Raw genomic sequence first — 21,094 nt, 5'->3', positions numbered from 1 at the left:
AGGCAGCTCTGAGAAATTTAGCTTCCCAAGACCAAATAGAACAGAATCATTTGTCAACAACAGCTACTAAAATTACTGTGCCTTTCACTGGCAACTGTTCCAAATTACAAGCACAGCCTTTGAAGGAGTACTTAAATCATAACAGGAGTTTCTAAACAATTCATTAACTAATTTAGAATAATAATATTAACTTATGAAAATACGTTTAGTCCTGTTTAATTGCACAATTAACATTTTTCATATGATGAAAAGGAATAATAGCACTTAACTACTAATATATGACCTAAAATGAAATATGATCTAGCTAGATTATCAACATGCCCCAAATTTACTTTACTTTGTACTAGTAAGTTGTCAAATATTATATGTGTGGGTGCTAGCAAATCTTCCAAGCTATCAGAGCCAGAACCAAGCAGAAAGGGCTCACCAATAAGTGAAATAAAAATGCAATACCTCATTATTTCCAGTGAGCAAAGTATTTTCCAAAATTATTCCTGTCTCTGGAACTAGCACTTTCACTCGGTATTGGTTAATAATTCCATTTGGTTGTCGTGGTTTCCTCCAAGTAATTCTTACTTGCGTGGCTTCTACCTCTGCAAGTTGTAAATCAAACACTGCCCCTGGAACTAAGAGAGAAAGAAAGAAAAGAAAAAAGGGGGAATTTAAAAATATATTTTCAAGTAAAAAAAGTACCTAAATTCTTAGCTCACAATTTAAGATACATAAACAATTCTATTAGAAAACAGATGAGGCTGGGCGCGCTGGCTCACGCCTGTAATCCCAGCACTTTGGGAGGCCAAAGGAGGCCAATCACTTGAGGTCAGGAGTTCGAGACCAGCCTGACCAACATGGTGAAACCCCATCTCTACTAAAAAATACAAAAATTTGCCGGGCATGGTGGTGCGTGCCTGTAATCCCAGCTACTCAGGAGGCTGAGGCAGGAGAATTGCTTGAACCCAAGAGGTGGAGGTTGCATTGGGTGGAGACCACACCACTGCACTCCAGCCTAGGAGAAAGAGTGACACTCCATTAAAAAAAAAAAAAAAGAAAGAAAGAAAATAGACAAAAACAATTTATTTTGTTAAAAATTAAATATGTCTTTAAAAAAAGGATGAGTTCATGTCCTTTGCAGGGACATGGATGAAGCTGGAAACCATCATTCTCAGCAAACTAACACAAAAGCAAAAAAACAAACACCGCATGTTCACACTCATAAGAGGGAGCTGAACAACGAGAACACATGGACACACGGAGGGGAACATCACACACCGGGACCTGTCGGTGGGTGGGGTGCTAGGGGAGGGATAGCATTAGGAGAAGTACCAAATGTAGATGACAGGTTGATGGGTGCAGCAAACCACCATGGCTCATGTATACCTATGTAACAAACCTACACATTCTGCACATGTACCCCAGAACTTAAAGTATAATAACTTTTTAAAAATTAAATGTCTTTAAATACATGGATATTTAAAACTAAATTTCTAAACACTGTTCTCAAAATGTTTTGAATTGATGTAGAATCAAAATGTTTTGAATTGATGTAGAATCTCAACCGAAAAAAAAAAAACAGTTAATGACTACATTGATCATATTAATCAGGCAACTAAACCCTGCCTATTGAAAAATAAATGAAATGATCAGTTCAAGTCAATACAACACACTAATGTGTCAGATATCAAATATTATGCAGGACAGCAGAAAAATATATGTATTTTACTGTCTCTTATTTTGTTAGTGAAACCCAGGAGTAGTAGCAGACACTATTTTTTATCTTTTAATTAGAATATATTTTTCTATATATTCTATATATTCAATACTTACTTTCTTAGTAAGTATTGCCCCATGATACTTAATGCCAAAAAGTACAATCCAAGTAAAGATTACGTGGTTCTATATTACCTTAAAATGTACCTCAAACTTGCATAAAAATAATGACAATAAACTTATCTTTTTTTTCCTATTTAAGCTTAGGGGATAAAGGAAATGGAGTAGACAGCATTGTATCTTGTCTTTAAAAAGATACTTGATCTGTTAGACCACAAATTCTTATGAGGAAACTAGAGAAGACTTTAATATTGATACAAAATTAACTAAAGAAAATCAAACACACAAGGCAATTATTCAGGGTTCAGCAACAGTTTTGAAGGTGATGTCCACAGGAAATACCTAAGAGTCATTCTCAAGTCAATACATTTACAAATTTTACAAATAAATGAGAAATAAGTTAGATATTTGGCCAAAAAAATCCCCTATTTTCTTTACCCCAATGCCATTTGTCTCCAACTTCAAAATTAATGCTGCTTAATGATGAATTTTCTAGATAATGGCAAAATAATTTTAATTTTGAAGGTGTTATATACATGGACTACCTAAGAATTATTCTCGAGTTAATATACTTATAAATTTTACTAATATATTAGAAACACAATAGCATATGATTTATTAAAATATATTCCAAATGATTTGAGGTGTTCAAACGAAAAACTATGAGAAGAAATGAAATAGAGACAAACAGCATTGAGGTAAAAGAAAATACATTAAGATCATTTTTGCCATTTTCTAGAAAATTAAACTTTCCTTAGAAGTATATTTTGAAAAACAAGTAGTAAAAATTAAACCCATTGCACATTCTGAAAACACAAAGTTGGCAGGCTCTCAGTTAATTTCCTATAAAAATTTTACTACTATTTGCAGAAAGTAACAAGTTTAAATCACTGAGGACAAACGTCTTCACTGCCATAGTCTGTTTAAGAGGGAGTAAACAAGAATCTCAGAAATTTGTCTGCTTTTAAGAAATGGTCATGCTAAACTACCCTGACAGAAAAATTGTTAGACATTATTGGAGCTTCACAGTCTGCTTATGCTTTTTAACCCTCACACAAATTAGAAGAATGTTGTTGCCTATGTTACATTCATCAGCATTACCTGATTTTGGAATAGTCAACTCTATGACATTTTATAGCTTTGGAGATTATTATCTTTTTTTCCAAAATCATTTATTTTCATGCCTATGTAGAAATCTACTCATCAAAATATTAAGAGACATATAGGGGGCTTAGGAAATATATAAGAGAACTGCTAAAATAATAGGATGCTGATTTTCTTTCAAAGTAGACTGTGGACCATAACATCGCCAGGGGTAATGAAATCAACTCCACTGTAATGTAATAGCACATAACATTCTCTATAAGAGGTCAATGCAACATTTTTCTATGAGTATCTGGAGATTTATAAGAGCACCAATTGTTTTAAAAGGTAATTTAAAAGAAGCAAGCTAGTCCTAATTATTTTTTACATAGATGATAGACTGGTTTTAAATATGGAGAAGAAAATAAGTACCTTTAAATAGAATACTAAAAACCCTGTTGTATTAATGAAAAGGATAATATAAAATTAAGAAATCATTTTTAAATTGAACAATAGTTCTAATGAGTTATCACACTGTTCTCATAGAGTTTAAAGATCCATTTATTTCAAAGTTTTAAATACTGGAACCAGGATTAATTAGTGGTGTCAGAAGTAGAAAGCTACATTTACTGCATTCGCCAGAGTATTCCATTGAGGCAGCTCCTGAGGCTGAACTATCCCAAGAGAACTCCATGGATGAAGGCTGACATGAGGATATAAGAACCATGTCAACCCTGCCTTTGGTGGAGCCCACCAGTTGCCAGGAGGCTCCTCTAAGAACCACCATGGTGTAGTCTATAGGAGTAGTGACTCAGGAAAATAATAGAATGAAACACAGGACAAATGCTTTTTATACAGGGCAAATGGAGTCATCTACTTAAAATGATTTGGTGTGAAAAATAGGCCTTGTAAAATATACTGAACTATGACCTGAAGATTCTACTTTTTTTGTGGATAAAAAATGTAGAAATTAAGGCAAGTAAATTTTATAATAATCCAAGACAAATAACATGACATTGTACACAGCATATGCATTATCTATTTCCCTATTTTTGTCAAATGCTGTAGTCCAAGAATGATGACAATAAAAATATGTTTATTGAGTTGTGGATTCTATTTGGAAGCACCAAAATCAGCTGGTCTTGAAAGAAGACAATAGTTCAGGATTTATTTAATTGTATAACAAGAATAGAAATCAATGGGTACATTGAGTTGGTTGAGAAAATTCTATTAAGACCAAAATCAAGGGCTCTGCTTTATTTGATAGTGTCCATAAATCTGTCTAGTTTCCTAGGACATGTTTAAGAGCAGTTTTTAGGTGGAGATAGAGGAAAACTTAAGATTTAAGGGAGAAGCTACACAATGCTAAGATTCTTCTGAAAGAAACACAATGGTAAAATTTTAATACAAAAAAGAACATTTTCCTTATGAGTATGTATAACTTTCTTATATGTATTCTAAAACTATATCTATGTCAGGATTTTCATCTGAAATAGATAAAACATAACTTTTATGTTCTTTCAAAAAAAATCAATGGTTGTTTCTTTAAAGGGGAGAAGTACAAAATTTCCTAATAGTTACTGCCCTCTAATGGTCAAATGCTTGAATGATTAATGTATGACCCGTGTGTGTGTGTGTGTGTGTGTGTGTGTGTGTGTGTGTGTGTACATGTGTACATTTCATTTATAAGTTACTGTATGTTAGCTTCCACACAAACAAAGTCTGGAAACTTTTCCAAGTGTTAATGTGTTGTAAGAATTTACTGTTATTTTTGTCCGTAATTACAATCCCTAAATAGAAATGAGGACATTTAGCAAGTTCAGTGTGGGCCAGAAAGATATGTTGTGAAACGGTATGGAAACATTTTTTTTAAAGTATAGTTCACCTAAAACAATGATGTTTAATGAATACTTATAGGGAAGTTTCTTAAGGAAAAATAATCTTTTCATAATTTCAGTAAATGCTGGTAAATCTATATCATGCATCCACTCAGAATCTTCACTTGCTTAGGATCCCGTTTTGACTATAAACATATTTTGTTGAAAGAATTGGGAATACAGGAATTCCTCTAAATACTAGTTCTGTGAGAAAAAATAGATTCCACATTTAAAAATGTAGTTAAACCATACTAAATGTGTTTGTTTACCTTATGGCTTCTTGAGGTTTTGCTAAATTTTACTGTGAATCTCTAACAGGCCAATACTACATATGGTATTTCCTAACCTTACCTGATCTTGGGTCCCTTTTATTATGAAGCATGCTATGAGTTTAACATTCTGGAGAACACATGTTCAGAATGAATTAGGTAGTAATTTAATAAGGAAATAACATGATTTAAGTAAATATAAAACAAATTGCTTCTAATATCATGTTTTACCAATTCATGAAGTTCATAAGCATACCAAAAATATCTCACTCATTCCCTATGTTCTTACCATCTGGTGGAGTGAATACTGAAAGATTTGACTTGGGCCCAGTCCCTGCACTGGTTTCAGCCGCAACGTAGACATCATACATTGTAAATGGTGTTAGGTTAGCGAATGCAAACTTAAGGTCTTTTGTACTGTTATCCAAAATGCGACCTGCAAAAAGTGGAAGATAGCTATGGATTATTTTTTATCAAGCGTGCAATCATGTTCACATTTAAGTACAGAGCCAAGGACAACAATTCAAGTGTTAACCTACACACTAAAATTTGTTATTGTAATATCAAAACTGCATATATTTTAAACACGTGGCTCAGTAGTGCACTGATATCAATTTAATGAAAATAAATGAAAGAACATGAAAATGTTCCAGTGCTTAAAATTACTTTTATTAAATCATAAAGCCCTTTTGAATTACCAGGTTAGTTTTGATATATTGAAAAGGCAAGCATCAAATTTTATCAGTTCAAAAAGTGACCAGATTTTATACTCAAATTTATTCAATTAAAATGCTAAATAATTTCATTATCTTCTATAAGAGGATATATTTAGAAAATATTTCTAGTTTAGCTTCTGAACAAAATTCCTTAGTCTGTCAGCACAATACTTTAAATCTTCGACTTTGCTTTAAATGTTTCCTTTACCTTCTTGCTCTAACTACAAACTGGCTCTTTCCTAAGAACACTGTTTTTGTTCGCCCGTAGCCACCGCAAATGGTGGCAGTCTGTTTTTGCCCCACAGCTCTCAAGTAACCAGGCCTTTAGGTGTGGTAGGTGTTGTCCTTGCTCCTCATTGCTCCACTTTATTCACTATTCTCTCTCCCTCCTTATAAAAGCCCACAGCTTTAAATACTATATCACCAGTGAAATCCACTAGCCCTCACAGTTGTCATAATCTACTAACCTGAGTGTCATTTACTCTCATTTACTTTTATGGTCTAGCTTTGGTTCAAGGCTACCATCTTAATTTGTGCTGATTTTAATATCCTGAGAATTAATCCTTAAATTACTTAGATATTTCCTTAAATAATCTGGTTTTCCAGAATTTCAGCCACTCCCTCAAGATCATAACCTGGACATTACTATCACCAATTGCTCCGTATCATTAAGAATCTCAATTTCATGCAACTTTTTTCTAACCACTTTTGCTTACGTCCTTTACATTTCCTCTGTAATTCTGAACTGATAATTCTTTAAATCCACTGAAATCAACAATCCATTGATTTAATCACCTGTTTTATTTTTGTTTTATTTTATTTGGCCCCTCACCACTTGATTTCCACTCTTCACCCATCTTCAGTGTCAATTTCAATTATTATCCCTGCCTTACACAGGCCTCCAATTCCCTTGCCCTTCTGTTGTTGAAGGCAGCTCGTTTACAGCACAAAGCCATTAATTGATATCACTTTATTCGTAGCCAAACCTTGAATGAGCCCTACATGGTACCTGGAATCTTACTCAGCTTACATAGTCAATGGTCCAACCACTCTACTCTTCTAGATGATTATTTTACACTTACTCCTCTCTGCTCAGACCTCTAATACCTTCTGTCCTATCTTCACTCCCAACTAATAGTCTTGCTTCGCACTACACTGAAAAAAGTAAACCAATTAGAAGATATTTGCCACAGGCTCCCACCAACACAACTATATATTTACCAGCATCTACACCCATATACTCTGCCTTACAACCTATAAGAACAACTTATGGACAAATTATCTGTGAGTATGGACAAATTATCTGTAGTCTTATCTCAAACCAATGGCTACATTTGAGCAAAAGATCTCACCTTCTGCCCACACAATTCCAGTAATTCTCGTTCTTCTTATATCATTAACATTTTCCTTATTTTCCTCATTTCCATCAGCAAACAAACATGCTTTATATGTTCTTACTGAAAAGAGACCTGTTGACTTCACTTATCCCTACCCTTACTCCCTATTCACTGCTTTGCTTTGCAGCTAAACTCAAAAGAATTTCTACACCCACTGTTCCAATGATCTTCTCCCATTCACTCTTAAACTAATTCAATCATGTATTTACCCCACGTTCCACCATACTGAAAGCATGTGATCACTCCCATGTTGTTAAATGCAATTAGTGCTACATGCCTTTCACTTGATTTATCAGCCAGCCTTACAAATGAAAGAGTACTTCAGCCAAGTATTGAACAATAATATCAGACAGAAAAGATGTAGCTGTGTATCCATGTCTGTTTCTGTGTATCGGATGGGTGAGTGGAGGGAATTATCTTTTCTTAGGGATGAAAGATAAAGGTTACTTATGATGGTGATGAGTGATTCATACCACAGAAATTGCAAAATAAAAAGAGTTGGAACTCTGTATCTTTTTTGATGCCCCCAAATAAATGATAATATGTGGCTTTATTATTTATTTCATCATTGTTAGAATTAAACTTCTTTCATAGAACCATAGGATCTCAATCAGGACAGAATTTTAGACTTTACATAATTCACTTCTAATGATATAATACTTGATCCTCTCAAAATATCTCAGGCAAGTGGATGCCCAGATCCTGCTTACTTACAAAGATAGAGAACTTGCCACTTTATAAAGCTGCCCCAAAATTTTAATAGGTTTTCTTTTTTAAAGTAGTTTTAGGTCCACAGCAAAATAGAGCAGAAGATACAGAGATTTTCCATGTTATTTTTAGAGAGCTGTTTCTAATGATTAAAAACTAGGCTCCTAGCAGTGAATATAAATCTAATTTAACATAGTCAAAGTCCATTGTTCTTCATGAATGTAAGCCAAGGACTTCTTGTTCGAATATTTGAAGATGTATATCTCCACTAACACTTTTTTCTTGAGGAGTTATCTCTAGTTTTCCACGTGCATCACATGAAATGTGGAACATGAATAGTGTTTTGTCATTCTTATACTCATTTATGGTTTTGAATTAAAAAATCAAAGGACCTCACCTTCCTTATGACTTTCCTATTGTTTGCTTCAATCTTAGGGTCTTTTAAAAAGAGTCTGATACTTCTAAAAAGAGTTTGATATTGGTAACATATTTTATTATTCTCACTCCAAAAGGCAAACACAAAACCAATTAAGGCTTACCTGATGGTCCATATAATTCAACTCTATAACTAAATTTCCCTGTTACTATAGTTGGTGAGTCCCATAAAATTGAAAAGGACTTTCCTGTGATGTTGCCTGTTACGCAGTTTTGTGGTGGTCCTTCAGGCACTAAAATAATTATAGAAAATAAATACATAACATATATTTAAAATGAAAGCGCACCCTATTAAATACACATAATAAAACACAAAGGCAAAGAAGGAAAATAAAATACCGTGCTTAAAAGCAAAGAGTCTTTTTTAACTTACAAAAGAAAAAATGGAATATAATTGAAAATTGTGAATAACACATGCTCGATCATCAGATAAACTTATTTTTAACAATTACTAATTTTATTTAATACTGTTTACTATTGCGCTGTGCAAGTTTCATTCTAATATTCATTGTAATATATTTATTGCCAATGTTACATTGTCTTGAAACATTTATACCTGCATATATACATATTGCATTCAATAAAGTCTGGATATCTGGCTTAATAAACATTTTCTCTCTAATTAACACAGATAGAAGTTTCAAGAAAATAACCCTCAAAAATTATTAGCAATAATTTTTACTTTTTTATCAATATTTGTATTTGTTCTAAGAATAAATTTATAACCTACAGTTGAAGGATTCAAATGTAACATTGGTAACATATGAAAATAATAATGACATTTTAAATTACTCTATTTTTCATAGATGTTTATTCTTTCTTTTAATTGAAATAAAACAATTCCAAATATTTTTCAAAACAAAATTATTGTCTACCAAATTGCACCTTGTATGACACTTATGAAATCTTTTTTTATTGTATAAAAAGTAAGGAGTATGGAAGAAGAAAATGGTATAGTTCAAAGATGGTTATTTAAATCAACAAAAAAACTTCTAACTTATATAAAATGAAAAATAATAGAAGCCAACAGCTATGTTATTAGAAAAAACATGCTTTAGTGAAATTACCCTACCAATAATTTTCAATAACCTCAGAAATTAGCAATTACAACCTAATACCTGATACTATATTATGATATACCTAATATGTCAGCTATATATTATGCATATAATACCTCATGTAATATGGGACTCTATCAATATCCATGAAATGTTATAGATATATGAAATATACAAATACATATATTTACACGAATACTGATAAAGCACCATAATTAAATATATGAATACCTTACTGAAAATATGTTCTCATAAAATTTAGTAGTAATAATTATATCTAATTGTTCTCATTTAATTTTAACACTGGCACCCTAAGGAAGATACTATTACTGTCTCTATTTTTCAGATGAGGAAACTGCAGTGCAAATGGAATATAAGTAGGTATATATTTTAGCTACTGCTTGTATCTGATAACGAAATGTTAATCACATGCTCGTTCTGCTAGTGCAGGTATTTCTGCTTTTGATAACGGCAATAACAGTGAGAGAAGGGTGTAGATGATTATAAATCATTTAGAACGGCAAAGATGATTACAAAAAATTGCTGACATTATAAAATGATAAAAGCTTATATGAGGATCACGGTCAGTGGCTCAAGAATTGTTTCTTGCAAATCTTTCTCCTTTTAAATACTTACTTTGTGTTATAATATAAAAGAGTATAGAAATTCAAAGAAACCCTTGATGGGATGCCTATGATATATTATTAGGGGGAAAAAGTTACTGAAAGGTAAAGAAGATTAAAAATAAATATCTATATAAATAAAACATTATTCTCTAAATCATTTAAATCTTTTTATCTACAAAAAGTGAACCATACCTGATTCTGGTGTTCTGACAATCGTACTATCAATATAACCTGCTTCAGTTGTAACAGCTGAAACTTCAAAAAGATATGTTGTATAAGGTCTCAAGTTTGTCACTACAAAACTGATAGGCTCTTTCCACACAGAGCTGATCTCATTCTGTGTCAATGTGCTTGATGAATATGTGGTTCGCGATGGAGGTGTAACTCTACCAAGGGTTGGAGAAGGGCTGGCTGTACTCCATAAAAAAGATTCACTATTCTCCTAGTAAATAAAATAATATCAATATAGAAATAATGTTGTATGTCTTGGTGAACATGAGAATAAGAACATGTAATTCATTTCTTTTTCTTTTATGCTATATAGACACATAACATGCAAGTTATAGACAAATTTGCTAGGTTTTAATTGCACCCATTTATGTCTGCAGTTTTAGAAGAGAACATATTTATTGTATTCCTTATACCTTAACCTTTATGAATAGAATTTCAAGTGGCTTAAAATAAAGGTAAAACTCCAGCAAAATCATTTTTAAGAATTTTTAAGCTTCATGTTAACAGTGCCAGAGCCAAAGAGCTGAAATAATTTTACTCTTGTGTATGTTCAAATGCTGCTTTCTTACTGTTAATGATCTTCTTTTTCTCATAAGTACTAAAAAGTACTAGTATGCCACTAGCTCACATGTTAGGTGTGTGCATGTATTAGAAATATCGTAATTTGAAAAAGAAGATTTTTAGACTTTTATAAAGTATTTACAGCAAAAATAACTGTTTGTGTTTCCATTAATAGTAACACAAAGATTACCAAAATGATTTTAGGAAAAGCATTATTATGCTTATCATATAATTAAAAATGATGATGCTTATTCTATAATAAAGCATTACTATTATCAGATTTATCATCAATGACCAGAGTAACAACAAATTCTTTACCAAAGATATGCACAACAATGACAGTCTACCTCTGCAAAATTTAACCTCAACTATTACCCTGCATGTACTCTTCCCTCCTGTCACATGGAAGTAAAATATTTTCTCCAATTATATCTTACACTTTTCCACCTCAGGGCTTTATAAAGTATCCTCCACCGGGAATGCCACCATCACACAATCTCTATCTGTCCTTGCTCCATGGTGTATCACAAATGCTACTCCTTTCATGAAGTCTTTTCAGAATTCCCTAAATGATTTTAATCTCTCACTCTTGAATTCTCAAACCATTCCTGTATTCCACCTGAATAAGGCCAATTGTGTAACATGATACTCTAAGTAATCAAATAACTAATAAAACTTTGTGTATAACATGATATCATAAGTAATCAAATAACTAATAAAAGTTTGGTAAAAATATAGTATTTAGATGCTAGAAACATGAAAATATAAGTTTATCTAAGATTTTTCAAGACGTAGAAAGTGTTCTGTGATACTTGCATTGCATTCTGGCAATTTCCCAGTCAAAATGTCCTCTACTCTGATTGAGACATCTTTCACTACTATCCCACTTCTGGCATGCTTGACACTAATCTTGAAGCTGGTAATTTTGCCATTTGGTTGCCGAGGTAAATACCATATCAGCTTAACTGCTGAAGAGTTGTAGGCCTCAACTGTGAGATTCACCACTTTTCCTGGAGCTGGGGAAGAGAAAGATTGGGAAGGAAAAAACTTTGTTATAAAACTTAGAATTGCATTTATATAATTTCATGGTACATGAAATTAAATATATAACACACTGCATAAAATCTACTTGTGTAAGATTTTTATAAATATATTTAACTGAACTTTGCCTAAAATAAAAAACTGGAGTTGGGGCAAATCAACTTTACTTTAGGGTAACTGGGCTAATACATGCATTGATTAAACGTTTCAAATAAGTACGAAAAAAATTCAATCAATAGTTGTGAATATACAAACAAGTTGGGATAAATTTCTTATTTCCTTAACTATTCTGGAATATGTAGTTTCATTAGATATGAAAAACATAGCAAACTGAGTCAATTATCCAACCATTTTCACCAAAAAGCAGATTCTTGGAATATTTATAAATATCTAGTGCCTAATATCAAGTGGATACCCTCCAATTGGTTGTAATTATTGTATTTTAAATTTTCGAAATCAACTTTCTTCAGAATATCATTATGCTTTTCTATCAATCATTAATTATACAGAGTAATAATAATAATAATCTGTGTTCTATTTGAGTTGGCATGAAACCAATATGAAGCTAGAATTAGGAGAAATTATTCCCATTAACCTCATGGTAAAGTGTGTAAAACTGATAGAGTAAAACACCAAGATCTTTCAGAATATAAAACAAACATGACAAGTCACTTTTGAAAGAAATCAAAATGAAACAAAACGTCTGAGATAAAAAAAAATAAGTGATAGTTAAGATGCCTAGTATTAAGATGCCAAATAACTAGAGTTTAGGTTTACATTGTACAAAAGGATGCTAAAATATAATTTATAAATAATAGCCATATAAATTACATAAGAAAGTTAGATCTTTGGAAGGAGGTCTATATGAATGATATAAGGTAGGAATTAAGGGACTTCAGGACAGCTGCATTCTAATAAAAATAAAATATAATGCAACAATTCTTAGGAATAATGTTGGACATGATGTCAGCAATGAGTGTGAGATTCAGAGTACACTTTGATGATTGTGCTGGTAAGATTTACTGATAGATTAGATGTGTACTGTGAGAGAAAACAGCCACAAGTGACATCAAGATTTTTCCTCTATGCCCCTGGAAGAATGGAGGTATCTTAAATTGGTTTGGTAATGACTGCATGTTACAGAATAATATAATAACCATTAAAATCCATGTTTCCAAAAGTCTTATGTTATAACATGCTTATGACTTAATGTTAAAAAGAAAAGGCAGGATATAAACTTGCATATGTAGCACAAGCTTATTTTCATTAATGTATAGTCATATAGATATATATTAATGGGGGAAATAGACAAGCCAGAAATGCACCAAAATGATAAAAGCGTTTTTTATATGATAAGTCTATGGATAATTTTCATTTTTTTATTCTTGTTTGTTCAAAGTTTTGTAAGATAACATTGACTATCCTTATAATCAGAATGAATAATATATATTTTAAGGAATAAATTAGCTATCCAAAAGAACTCTAAAACTAATTGAGTGGCCACGCTACTGAGAATTGTATGTATTTTAGTGTCAGTTTTTATTTATATTCTTTATTATTTTAAATGACAAACTCATGACTAAGTCAATTTAAAATAAATGACAGGAAAATTACCACTTTCCGCAGTTTGGAAGAGAAATGGATCACTAAACACTCCAATGCCAGCACTGTTTTCAGCAGCAACCTACAACAGACCAAAAGGATTGTGTTCGAACATTTTACTCCCTGAAAAAAGAGAATCTAAAATTTAAAACAAAACTTTGACTTATCCATAAGATAAACGCCAAAGATACTTTTTTAATACTCTCAAGGAAGAAGGCAAATATGAAGATATCTATATAATCAGCAAATAAGGTATTATTGTCAAAATTTTATAGATGAGAAAACTGACTGAGAGAGGTCAAATACCTTGCCCAAGGTCACACAGGAATAAATGGCAGAGCAAGAATCCAGTTGCAGTTGGGTTTATTTTGAAAGCTCAGTCTTTCTCTTTTTTTTGCAAATGCCATGACTGGAATCATAACCTTGGCTTAACTGTAGTTCTACCAATTCCCAGATAGTAGCTTTGAGCAATTTACTTAACTGTTGTAAGTAACATTTTTCTTGTCTTTAAAATGGGAATAATAATGTATCTATGTTATACAATTGTGCTGAGGACTAAATGAAATAGCACATGTAAAATACTTAACAAGATTTTTGCTATAACATTACTTATACTGAAGACATCAAATGTACCATGCCAAATACCCTTTGGAATTCTGCAATGGCTAACATTTATTTGAACAGAGTAAAGGTCACAAGAATGATTTATAAGTGTGAGATGAAACGGAGAGTAAGGGCTTCCCAATAGACCTTAAATAAGAGAATTCAAAGGAATAAAAATTCAAGCTCCATAAAAATAGATCTAAGAAGAACTAGGTTGACTAAATCACCTTCCTATCAGCAATAGTTTCTTATAGCACATTAAAAATTTTTAATTATCCCCAATAGCATATATTGACATGTTAATTAATCTGAATGTGTGCATATTGACAGAAAATACCTATATTATATAATACTCAGATGTCAGTTAGAAAAAGGTTGCCTATTCTTTAAGCTATGTTTTCTTCATAAAATAGTCATCACAAATCTTTTATTTTGACTTCTACATAGGTAAGAATTTTTTTTCTTTTCTCATTGTAGGAATCATACTACTAGTATTTGCTTTCCAGTTCTGATCGTGTTCTTTAATTCTGCAAATAGGCATCCTTCCAGTAAGAAAAAACTTCCCAGCAAAAATATCTCCCAGTATTTCTTATCCTCTAGGAAGAACATCTATCTCATTTATATAAAATCACATATTTACACAGGTTTTATATATTTTCTTCTCTCTATTTAATTATTTTCAAGGCTCAAAGAAGATATTGATGTTATATTGAGGGAGGATTCAGAAGATATCTTTACTCTTTATTATCCCTTGGAAATGTCATACATATCCCTTAACTGGAAGCATTTTCCTGTGGCCTAATTTAGCACTGCTTTTCATAAGCTCATCTTTGTGTAGTATTCAAATGAGATGATGTTAAATTTTGCATATTAACTATGTAAAGGACAGCCGGGCGTGGTGGCTCACGCCTGTAATCCCAGCACTTTGGGAGGCCGAGGCGGGTGAATCACGAGGTCAGGAGTTCGAGACCAGTCTGACCAACATAGTGAAACCCGTCTCTGCTACAAAAAAAAAAAAATACAAAAAAATTAGCCGGGCATGGTGGCAGGCGCCTCTAGTCCCAGCTATTTGGGAGGCTGAGGCAGAAGAATGGCATGAACCTGGGAGGCGGAGCTTGCAGTGAGCTGAGATCGGGCGACTGCACTCCAGCCTGGGCGACAGAGCGAGACTCCATCTCAAAAAAAAAAAAAAAAAAAAACAACTATGTAAAGGACAAAACATTTTTTATAAATGCAAGAGATAGTAAATGTTCAAGAAATATTTGTTGAAAGTAACTACATTGAGTTCATGATTCTTAGCAAAATGGCGCTTTAGAAATGTTCAAACCAATATCCAAATGTCAACAACAGACATGTAAATACAACAAGATTGGAAGAAAAATGAAAAGCTAACTATAAGTTTTATTTAAAAATGAAATATTTTCAGTTATAAAGGCTAAATTATTTAATTTAAACTTGATTTATTTTTGAAAAATGTCACTAAGCTCAAGTTTTTTTTAAATAATTAACCAAAGTTATCTGTTTCATAAAGTATAAAAGATACTCTGTAAAGACACTTTATAAAGCACAATGTGCAAAGAGCAAAAGCTATCCTTTGTTTGTTTGTTCGTTTGTTTGTTTGGTTTGGTTTGGTTTGGTTTGGTTTGGTGGCATTTTGTTCTTGTTGTCCAGGCTGGAGTGCAATGGCATGATCTCAGCCCACTGCAACCTCTGCCTCCCAGGTTCAAGTGACTCTCCTGCCTCAACCTCCTGAGTAGCTGGGATTACAGGCACTCGCCACCATGCCTGGCTAATTTTTTGTATTTTGAGTAGAGATGGGATTTCGCCATATTGGCCAGGCTGGTCTTGAACTCCTCAGGTGATCCACCCGCCTCGGCCTCCCAAAGTGCTGGGATTACAGGCATGAGGCACTGCACTCGGCCAAAGCTATCTGTTTTTAAAAGCTTTAGCTTAGTGACGTTTTTGGAAAATAAATTAAGTTTAAATTAAATAATTTAGCCTTTATAATTTTTTTAAGTAAAAATATTCTACTTTTTTATTAAACTTAAAGTTTTTTTTTCAATATTTTTCTTCCAGCCCTGTTAGCCATATGATTATCTCAACCGATGCAGGAAAAGCATTTGATAAAATCCAATATCCCTTCATGATAAAAACCCTCAACAAAGTAGGCATCAAAGGAACATATGTCAAAATAGTAAGAGCTATATATGACAAACCCACAGCCAACATGATCCTAAATGGAGAAAAGTTTAAAGCGTTCCCCCTAAGAAACGGAACAAAAGTAAGATGTTTACTCTCACCACTCCTATTGAACACAGTACTGGAAGCCATAGCCAGAGCGATCAAGCAAGAGAAAGAAATAAAAGGCATCCAAATTGGAAAACAGGAAGCCATACTATCTTTGTTCACTGATGACACAATCGTATATCTAGAAAACTCTAACAACAACTCAAAAATAATAATCCTAGACTTGATAAACGACTTCAATAAAGTTTTGGGATACAAATTCAGTGTACAAAAAATAAGTAGAATTGCTATACACCAATAACATTCAGGCTGAGAATGAAATCAAGAGTTCAATCCCTTTTACGACAGTCACAAAAAAAATAAAATATCTAGGAATACATTTTACAAAGGAGATGAAAATCTTTACAAGGAGAACTACAAAACACTCATGAAATAAATTAGAGATGACACAAACAAATGGAAAAACATTCCACGCTGTTGGATTGGAAGAATCAACATACCATACCGCCCAAAGAAATCTACAGATTCAACACAATTCTTATGAAATTAGCAATGTCATTTTTCACAGAATTAGAACAGCAATCCCAAAGTTCATATGAAACCAAAAAAGAGCCTAAATAGTGAAAGCAATCCTAAGCAAAAAGAACAAATCTGGGGGCATCACATTACCTGACTCCAAATTATACTACAAAGCTATAGTAACTAAAATAGCACAGTACTGATACAAAAATACAGATATACGTTGATGGAAGAGAAAAGAAAACCCAGAAATAAAGTCACATACCTACAACCAACTGATTTTTGACAAAGTTGACAAAAATAAACAATGGGGAAAGGATATTCTGTTCAATAAATGGTGCTGGGGAAACTGGCTGGCCATATCCCAAAGAATGAAACTGGATCCTTAGCTCTCAGCATATACAAAAATTAACACATTCTGGATTAAGGACTTAAATATAAAACCTGAAACTATAAAAATCCTAGTAAGAAAAACTAGGTAAAACTCTTCTGGATATTGAGCTAGGTAAATAATTTATGACTGAGACATCAAAAGCAAATGCAACAAAAACTAAAATAGACTTAAATGGGACTTAGTTAAACTAAAAAGCTTCTGCACAGCAAAGGAAATAATTAACAGAGTAAACAGACAACCTACAGAACTGGAGAAAATATTCGCAAATTATGCCTCCAACAAAGGATGGATATCCAGAATCTACAAGGAGTGCAAACAATACAACAAGGAGAAAAACCCCATTAAAAAGTGGACAAAAAACATAAACAGACATTTCTCAAAAGAAGACACACAAGTGGCCAGTAAATATATAAAAAATGCTCAACATTAGGAATTATCAAAGAAATGGAAATTAAAATCACAATGAGACATCATCTTATACCAGTCAGAATGGCTATTATTAAAAGGTCAAAAAAACAGATGGCAATGTGGATGCAGAGAAAAGGGAACACAAAAACACTGTTGCTAGAAATGTAACCTCTACAAGAAACAGTATGGAGATTTCTCAAAGACCTAAAAAATAGATCTACCGCATTCAACCCGGCAATCTCACTACTATGTATCTATCCAGGAAAAGAAATCATTGTATCACAAAAACATCATCACTCATGTTTATCACAGCATTATGCACAATAGCAAGGTCGTGGAATCAACCTAAGTATCTATCAATTGGGTGAAGAAAATGTGGTATATATACACCACGGAATACTATGCAGGCATAAAAAAATAAAATCATGTTCTTTGCAGCAACATGGATGGAGCTGGAGAACATATCCTAACTGAAATAATTCAAACATAGAAAATCAAATACCACACATTCTCACTTACAAGTGGGAGCTATGAGTACACATGGGCATAACAATGGAAATAATAAACACGGGATTTCAAAAATGGGGAGGGTGGGAGAGGGTGAGGATTGAAAAATTACTCATTGGGTACAACGTTTACTATTTGGGCGACGGGTATACTAGAAGCCCAAACCCCACCATTACACAATATACTCACGTAACAATCCTGCACACATGCCCCCTGAATCAAAAATAATAAAAAAAAGACATTTCATTGGAGTCTAAATTTTATATACAGATCAAGGCCATGTTCTTACACCACAATATCTCAAAACCTGGCAAAATTATTTTTACTAAGTTTGCTTTTATTATTTTACCCTTAGCTGTTATGGAAAGAAGTTTACAAAATCCAGTCCTACAGCTATTAATCCTTCAACGAAGACTTTCTTTCCAATCTAAAGCACCAAAAAAAAAAAAAACAAAAAAAACAAAAAAAAAAAAACTTGAGCTCCCATATGCAATTATTATACAATTTTCATACAGAAATTGTATAACAGGTTTATTGCCCTTTTTACTGTGGTTTCTAGGAAACTGGAGAATAAAATTTGCAAGTCAATTTTTAATAACTGTGTAACATCCTGTGGTTTACATACCTGCATTCAAACTACCCTGGCCTCTTGTTTGCATTTAACTTTTCCGTCTTTAACTTTACATAATTTTTATTTGCTAGAGTATTGTATTATATTCATACATGTATATATGCAAAAATATTCACAGAAAAAATGAAATAGGTAATATATAAATATGCATAAAATTGAAATGAAAAGAGACAATAACATTTTACCAAGTTTTAAAATCTCAGGTGGGTGTGAGGCCATGACTGTGAACGTTGTTTGTCAGTCACTGACTGTATTCAGCTGTAAAGGCTTGACAAGGTGGAAAAAATCTCCCACACTTTTAAAATGAATGAAATGTTTGAACACTAAGTAGTCATAAACAAAATAATTACCTTAATTTCATATGTTGTTCCAGGATTAAGATTAGTAAGAAGAACTTCCAGACTGTCTGGCTTTGCTCTGACTTGTGTGTATACTGTTTGCATCCACGGACAAACTTCCTTATATTTGACAATGTAAGATATAATCCTTCCATTTGGATTAGCTGGTGTATTCCAAGACAGAAGAATTCCAGCAGATCCGACTCTTTCCCCAGCTAGGAAGACTGGAGGCCCTGGTTCTATTTTTAAAAAATCCATTTTGTTAAAAGGTCAAATAATTATTGCATTTTCACAAAAATACATAATAACAGTATTTATAAATGTAAAATTTGAAATTTCCAAAGAGCAATATGAGTTTACACTCCCTAGAGCTCTGTTACTATTAAAAAAATACTATGTGGAATACCAAAAACATTCTTTTATAAGAATGTGAAAAATGGAATGCTACTAAATAAATACTACATGCCAAATATACTTTTGATGCCAAATCATTTTTAAAAGAAATTCACTTAACGCAAGGCTTACACAGAAAAACTAAGAAAACAAGAAATAATCTTACAGATGGAATAATCCTTCCTGAGCAAATGTAGCCAGTTCATTTTCATGGTTCTGTATTATTTAAATGTTAGCATTAACGGTCTCTGATCTATTTCACAAACAAGTATAGAGTAATTATCTTTGCACTTTGAAAGTAAAGGAAGCTGAAGAAACAGCAGAATGCAGGTTCTAAGCAGATCACTTTCTTGTTTCCATTTTGCCTTAATTATTCTACACTGTTTTCATGAATTTAATGTACATGTTGCCAATATAAGTATTTCCATCCGGTAGAATTATACTGTCTCTAAATACTTTACTTACAAAGTAATTTAAAACATATACTCACTTGTTACATTTGTTGTCACTATTCTAGTAACAGGTGAGCTGTATGTTGTAGAAATTGAAGAGATGGTTGTATCGTACCTAGTACCAGGAACGACATTGGAAACATCAGCCTAGAACACCACAAACAAATAGTTGCATTAAAATTCTTTCTGGAAAGCAAGCAAGCTAAAATAAATCTATCACTATAACAAAAATTAACTCTTCACTGTATAACTCTGCACTGTTTATAACATCACAATAAGTTCCATATTATTGTAAGATACAGATTTGTTATCTCATATAACTTTTTACCAAATAACTTTAAAATAAAAACTTATAAAACATACTGCGTTATCACAGCCTAAGTCAGCATTTCTATCTATCCTACTTCACTGTCACAAGGAACGACTATTCAAGTCTCGAGAAATCTACAGCCCATGACTTAGCCCTTGTTTTTAACGAGTGTATACAAAATACCTGTGTCTCTGAAGTCCCAATAAAAAGTAAAAGAAAAATGATAAGAAAATCCATCTTTATTACATTTTTCAGCCAGTAGAATCACATTGATGGCTCTAGAGAGAAATGTTGCCTGCATTAATGATTTAAAGACAGATCCTTCTGGCAAGTACACAATTAATGAGCCTGTATTACTCAATAGCTCTGCCGTTTCTTTGTTAAACTATTCATGAACCCTTGGATGACTGGCTGTAGGTTCAGGGTGAACTTAAAAAAAAGGGCAGCACAGATGTTGCTAAGGTAACAGTTCACCGATGCTGAAACTTAAACTCATCAGTTTGACATCAACGTTTTTGTCTTCAACCTATGCTTTCAAAAACCCAATAAGGAGTAAGTTTTTGTGGTAGACAGGTTTCATAAAATAAAGAACTTTCCTGTTAGAAGCAAAATATAAATACAAGTAGGCTCGGCAAGTACAATAATGAAAACTATACCTGATATTCTCCACCTCCAAGATGTCTGATAGTAACAAAGCCACTGTCAGGAACAAGATCCACTTGATACCTTTCCACATGACCAGAGGGTAGACTCCAGTGCAGAGAAAAGGAATGTGTAGAAATATTGAAGGCTCTAAGTTTCTCAGGTTGTTCTGGTTCTGATATTGAAAAATAGAGGTTTAAAATAAAGTTATTCTCCTAA

General features: G+C 32.7%; 1 protein-coding gene across 1 annotated transcript in view; it reads right to left on the bottom strand.

Moving 5' to 3' along the window:
* Positions 1–20,581, bottom strand: part of PTPRQ (protein tyrosine phosphatase receptor type Q) — a 215,177-nt gene extending 194,596 nt beyond the window's left edge. Inside the window, exons 1-9 of the mRNA XM_032171667.1 lie at positions 20,417–20,581; positions 19,962–20,070; positions 19,091–19,317; positions 13,444–13,513; positions 11,605–11,804; positions 10,189–10,438; positions 8,417–8,545; positions 5,346–5,492; positions 454–626 (exon numbers count right to left, since the gene is read on the bottom strand). Of these exons, the coding sequence (XP_032027558.1) occupies positions 454–626; positions 5,346–5,492; positions 8,417–8,545; positions 10,189–10,438; positions 11,605–11,804; positions 13,444–13,513; positions 19,091–19,317; positions 19,962–20,070; positions 20,417–20,470 (1,359 nt within the window). The 5' untranslated portion in view covers positions 20,471–20,581. The remainder of the gene's footprint in view (positions 1–453; positions 627–5,345; positions 5,493–8,416; positions 8,546–10,188; positions 10,439–11,604; positions 11,805–13,443; positions 13,514–19,090; positions 19,318–19,961; positions 20,071–20,416) is intronic.
* Between the last annotated feature and the right edge of the window lie 513 nt (positions 20,582–21,094).

Source organism: Hylobates moloch, unplaced genomic scaffold (genome assembly GCF_009828535.3).
Source record: "Hylobates moloch isolate HMO894 unplaced genomic scaffold, HMol_V3 SCAFFOLD_12, whole genome shotgun sequence".
NCBI classification, from domain to species: domain Eukaryota; kingdom Metazoa; phylum Chordata; class Mammalia; order Primates; family Hylobatidae; genus Hylobates; species Hylobates moloch.
Note: the sequence above shows the minus strand (reverse complement) of the source record. Positions and strands in the feature narration are given on the sequence as shown.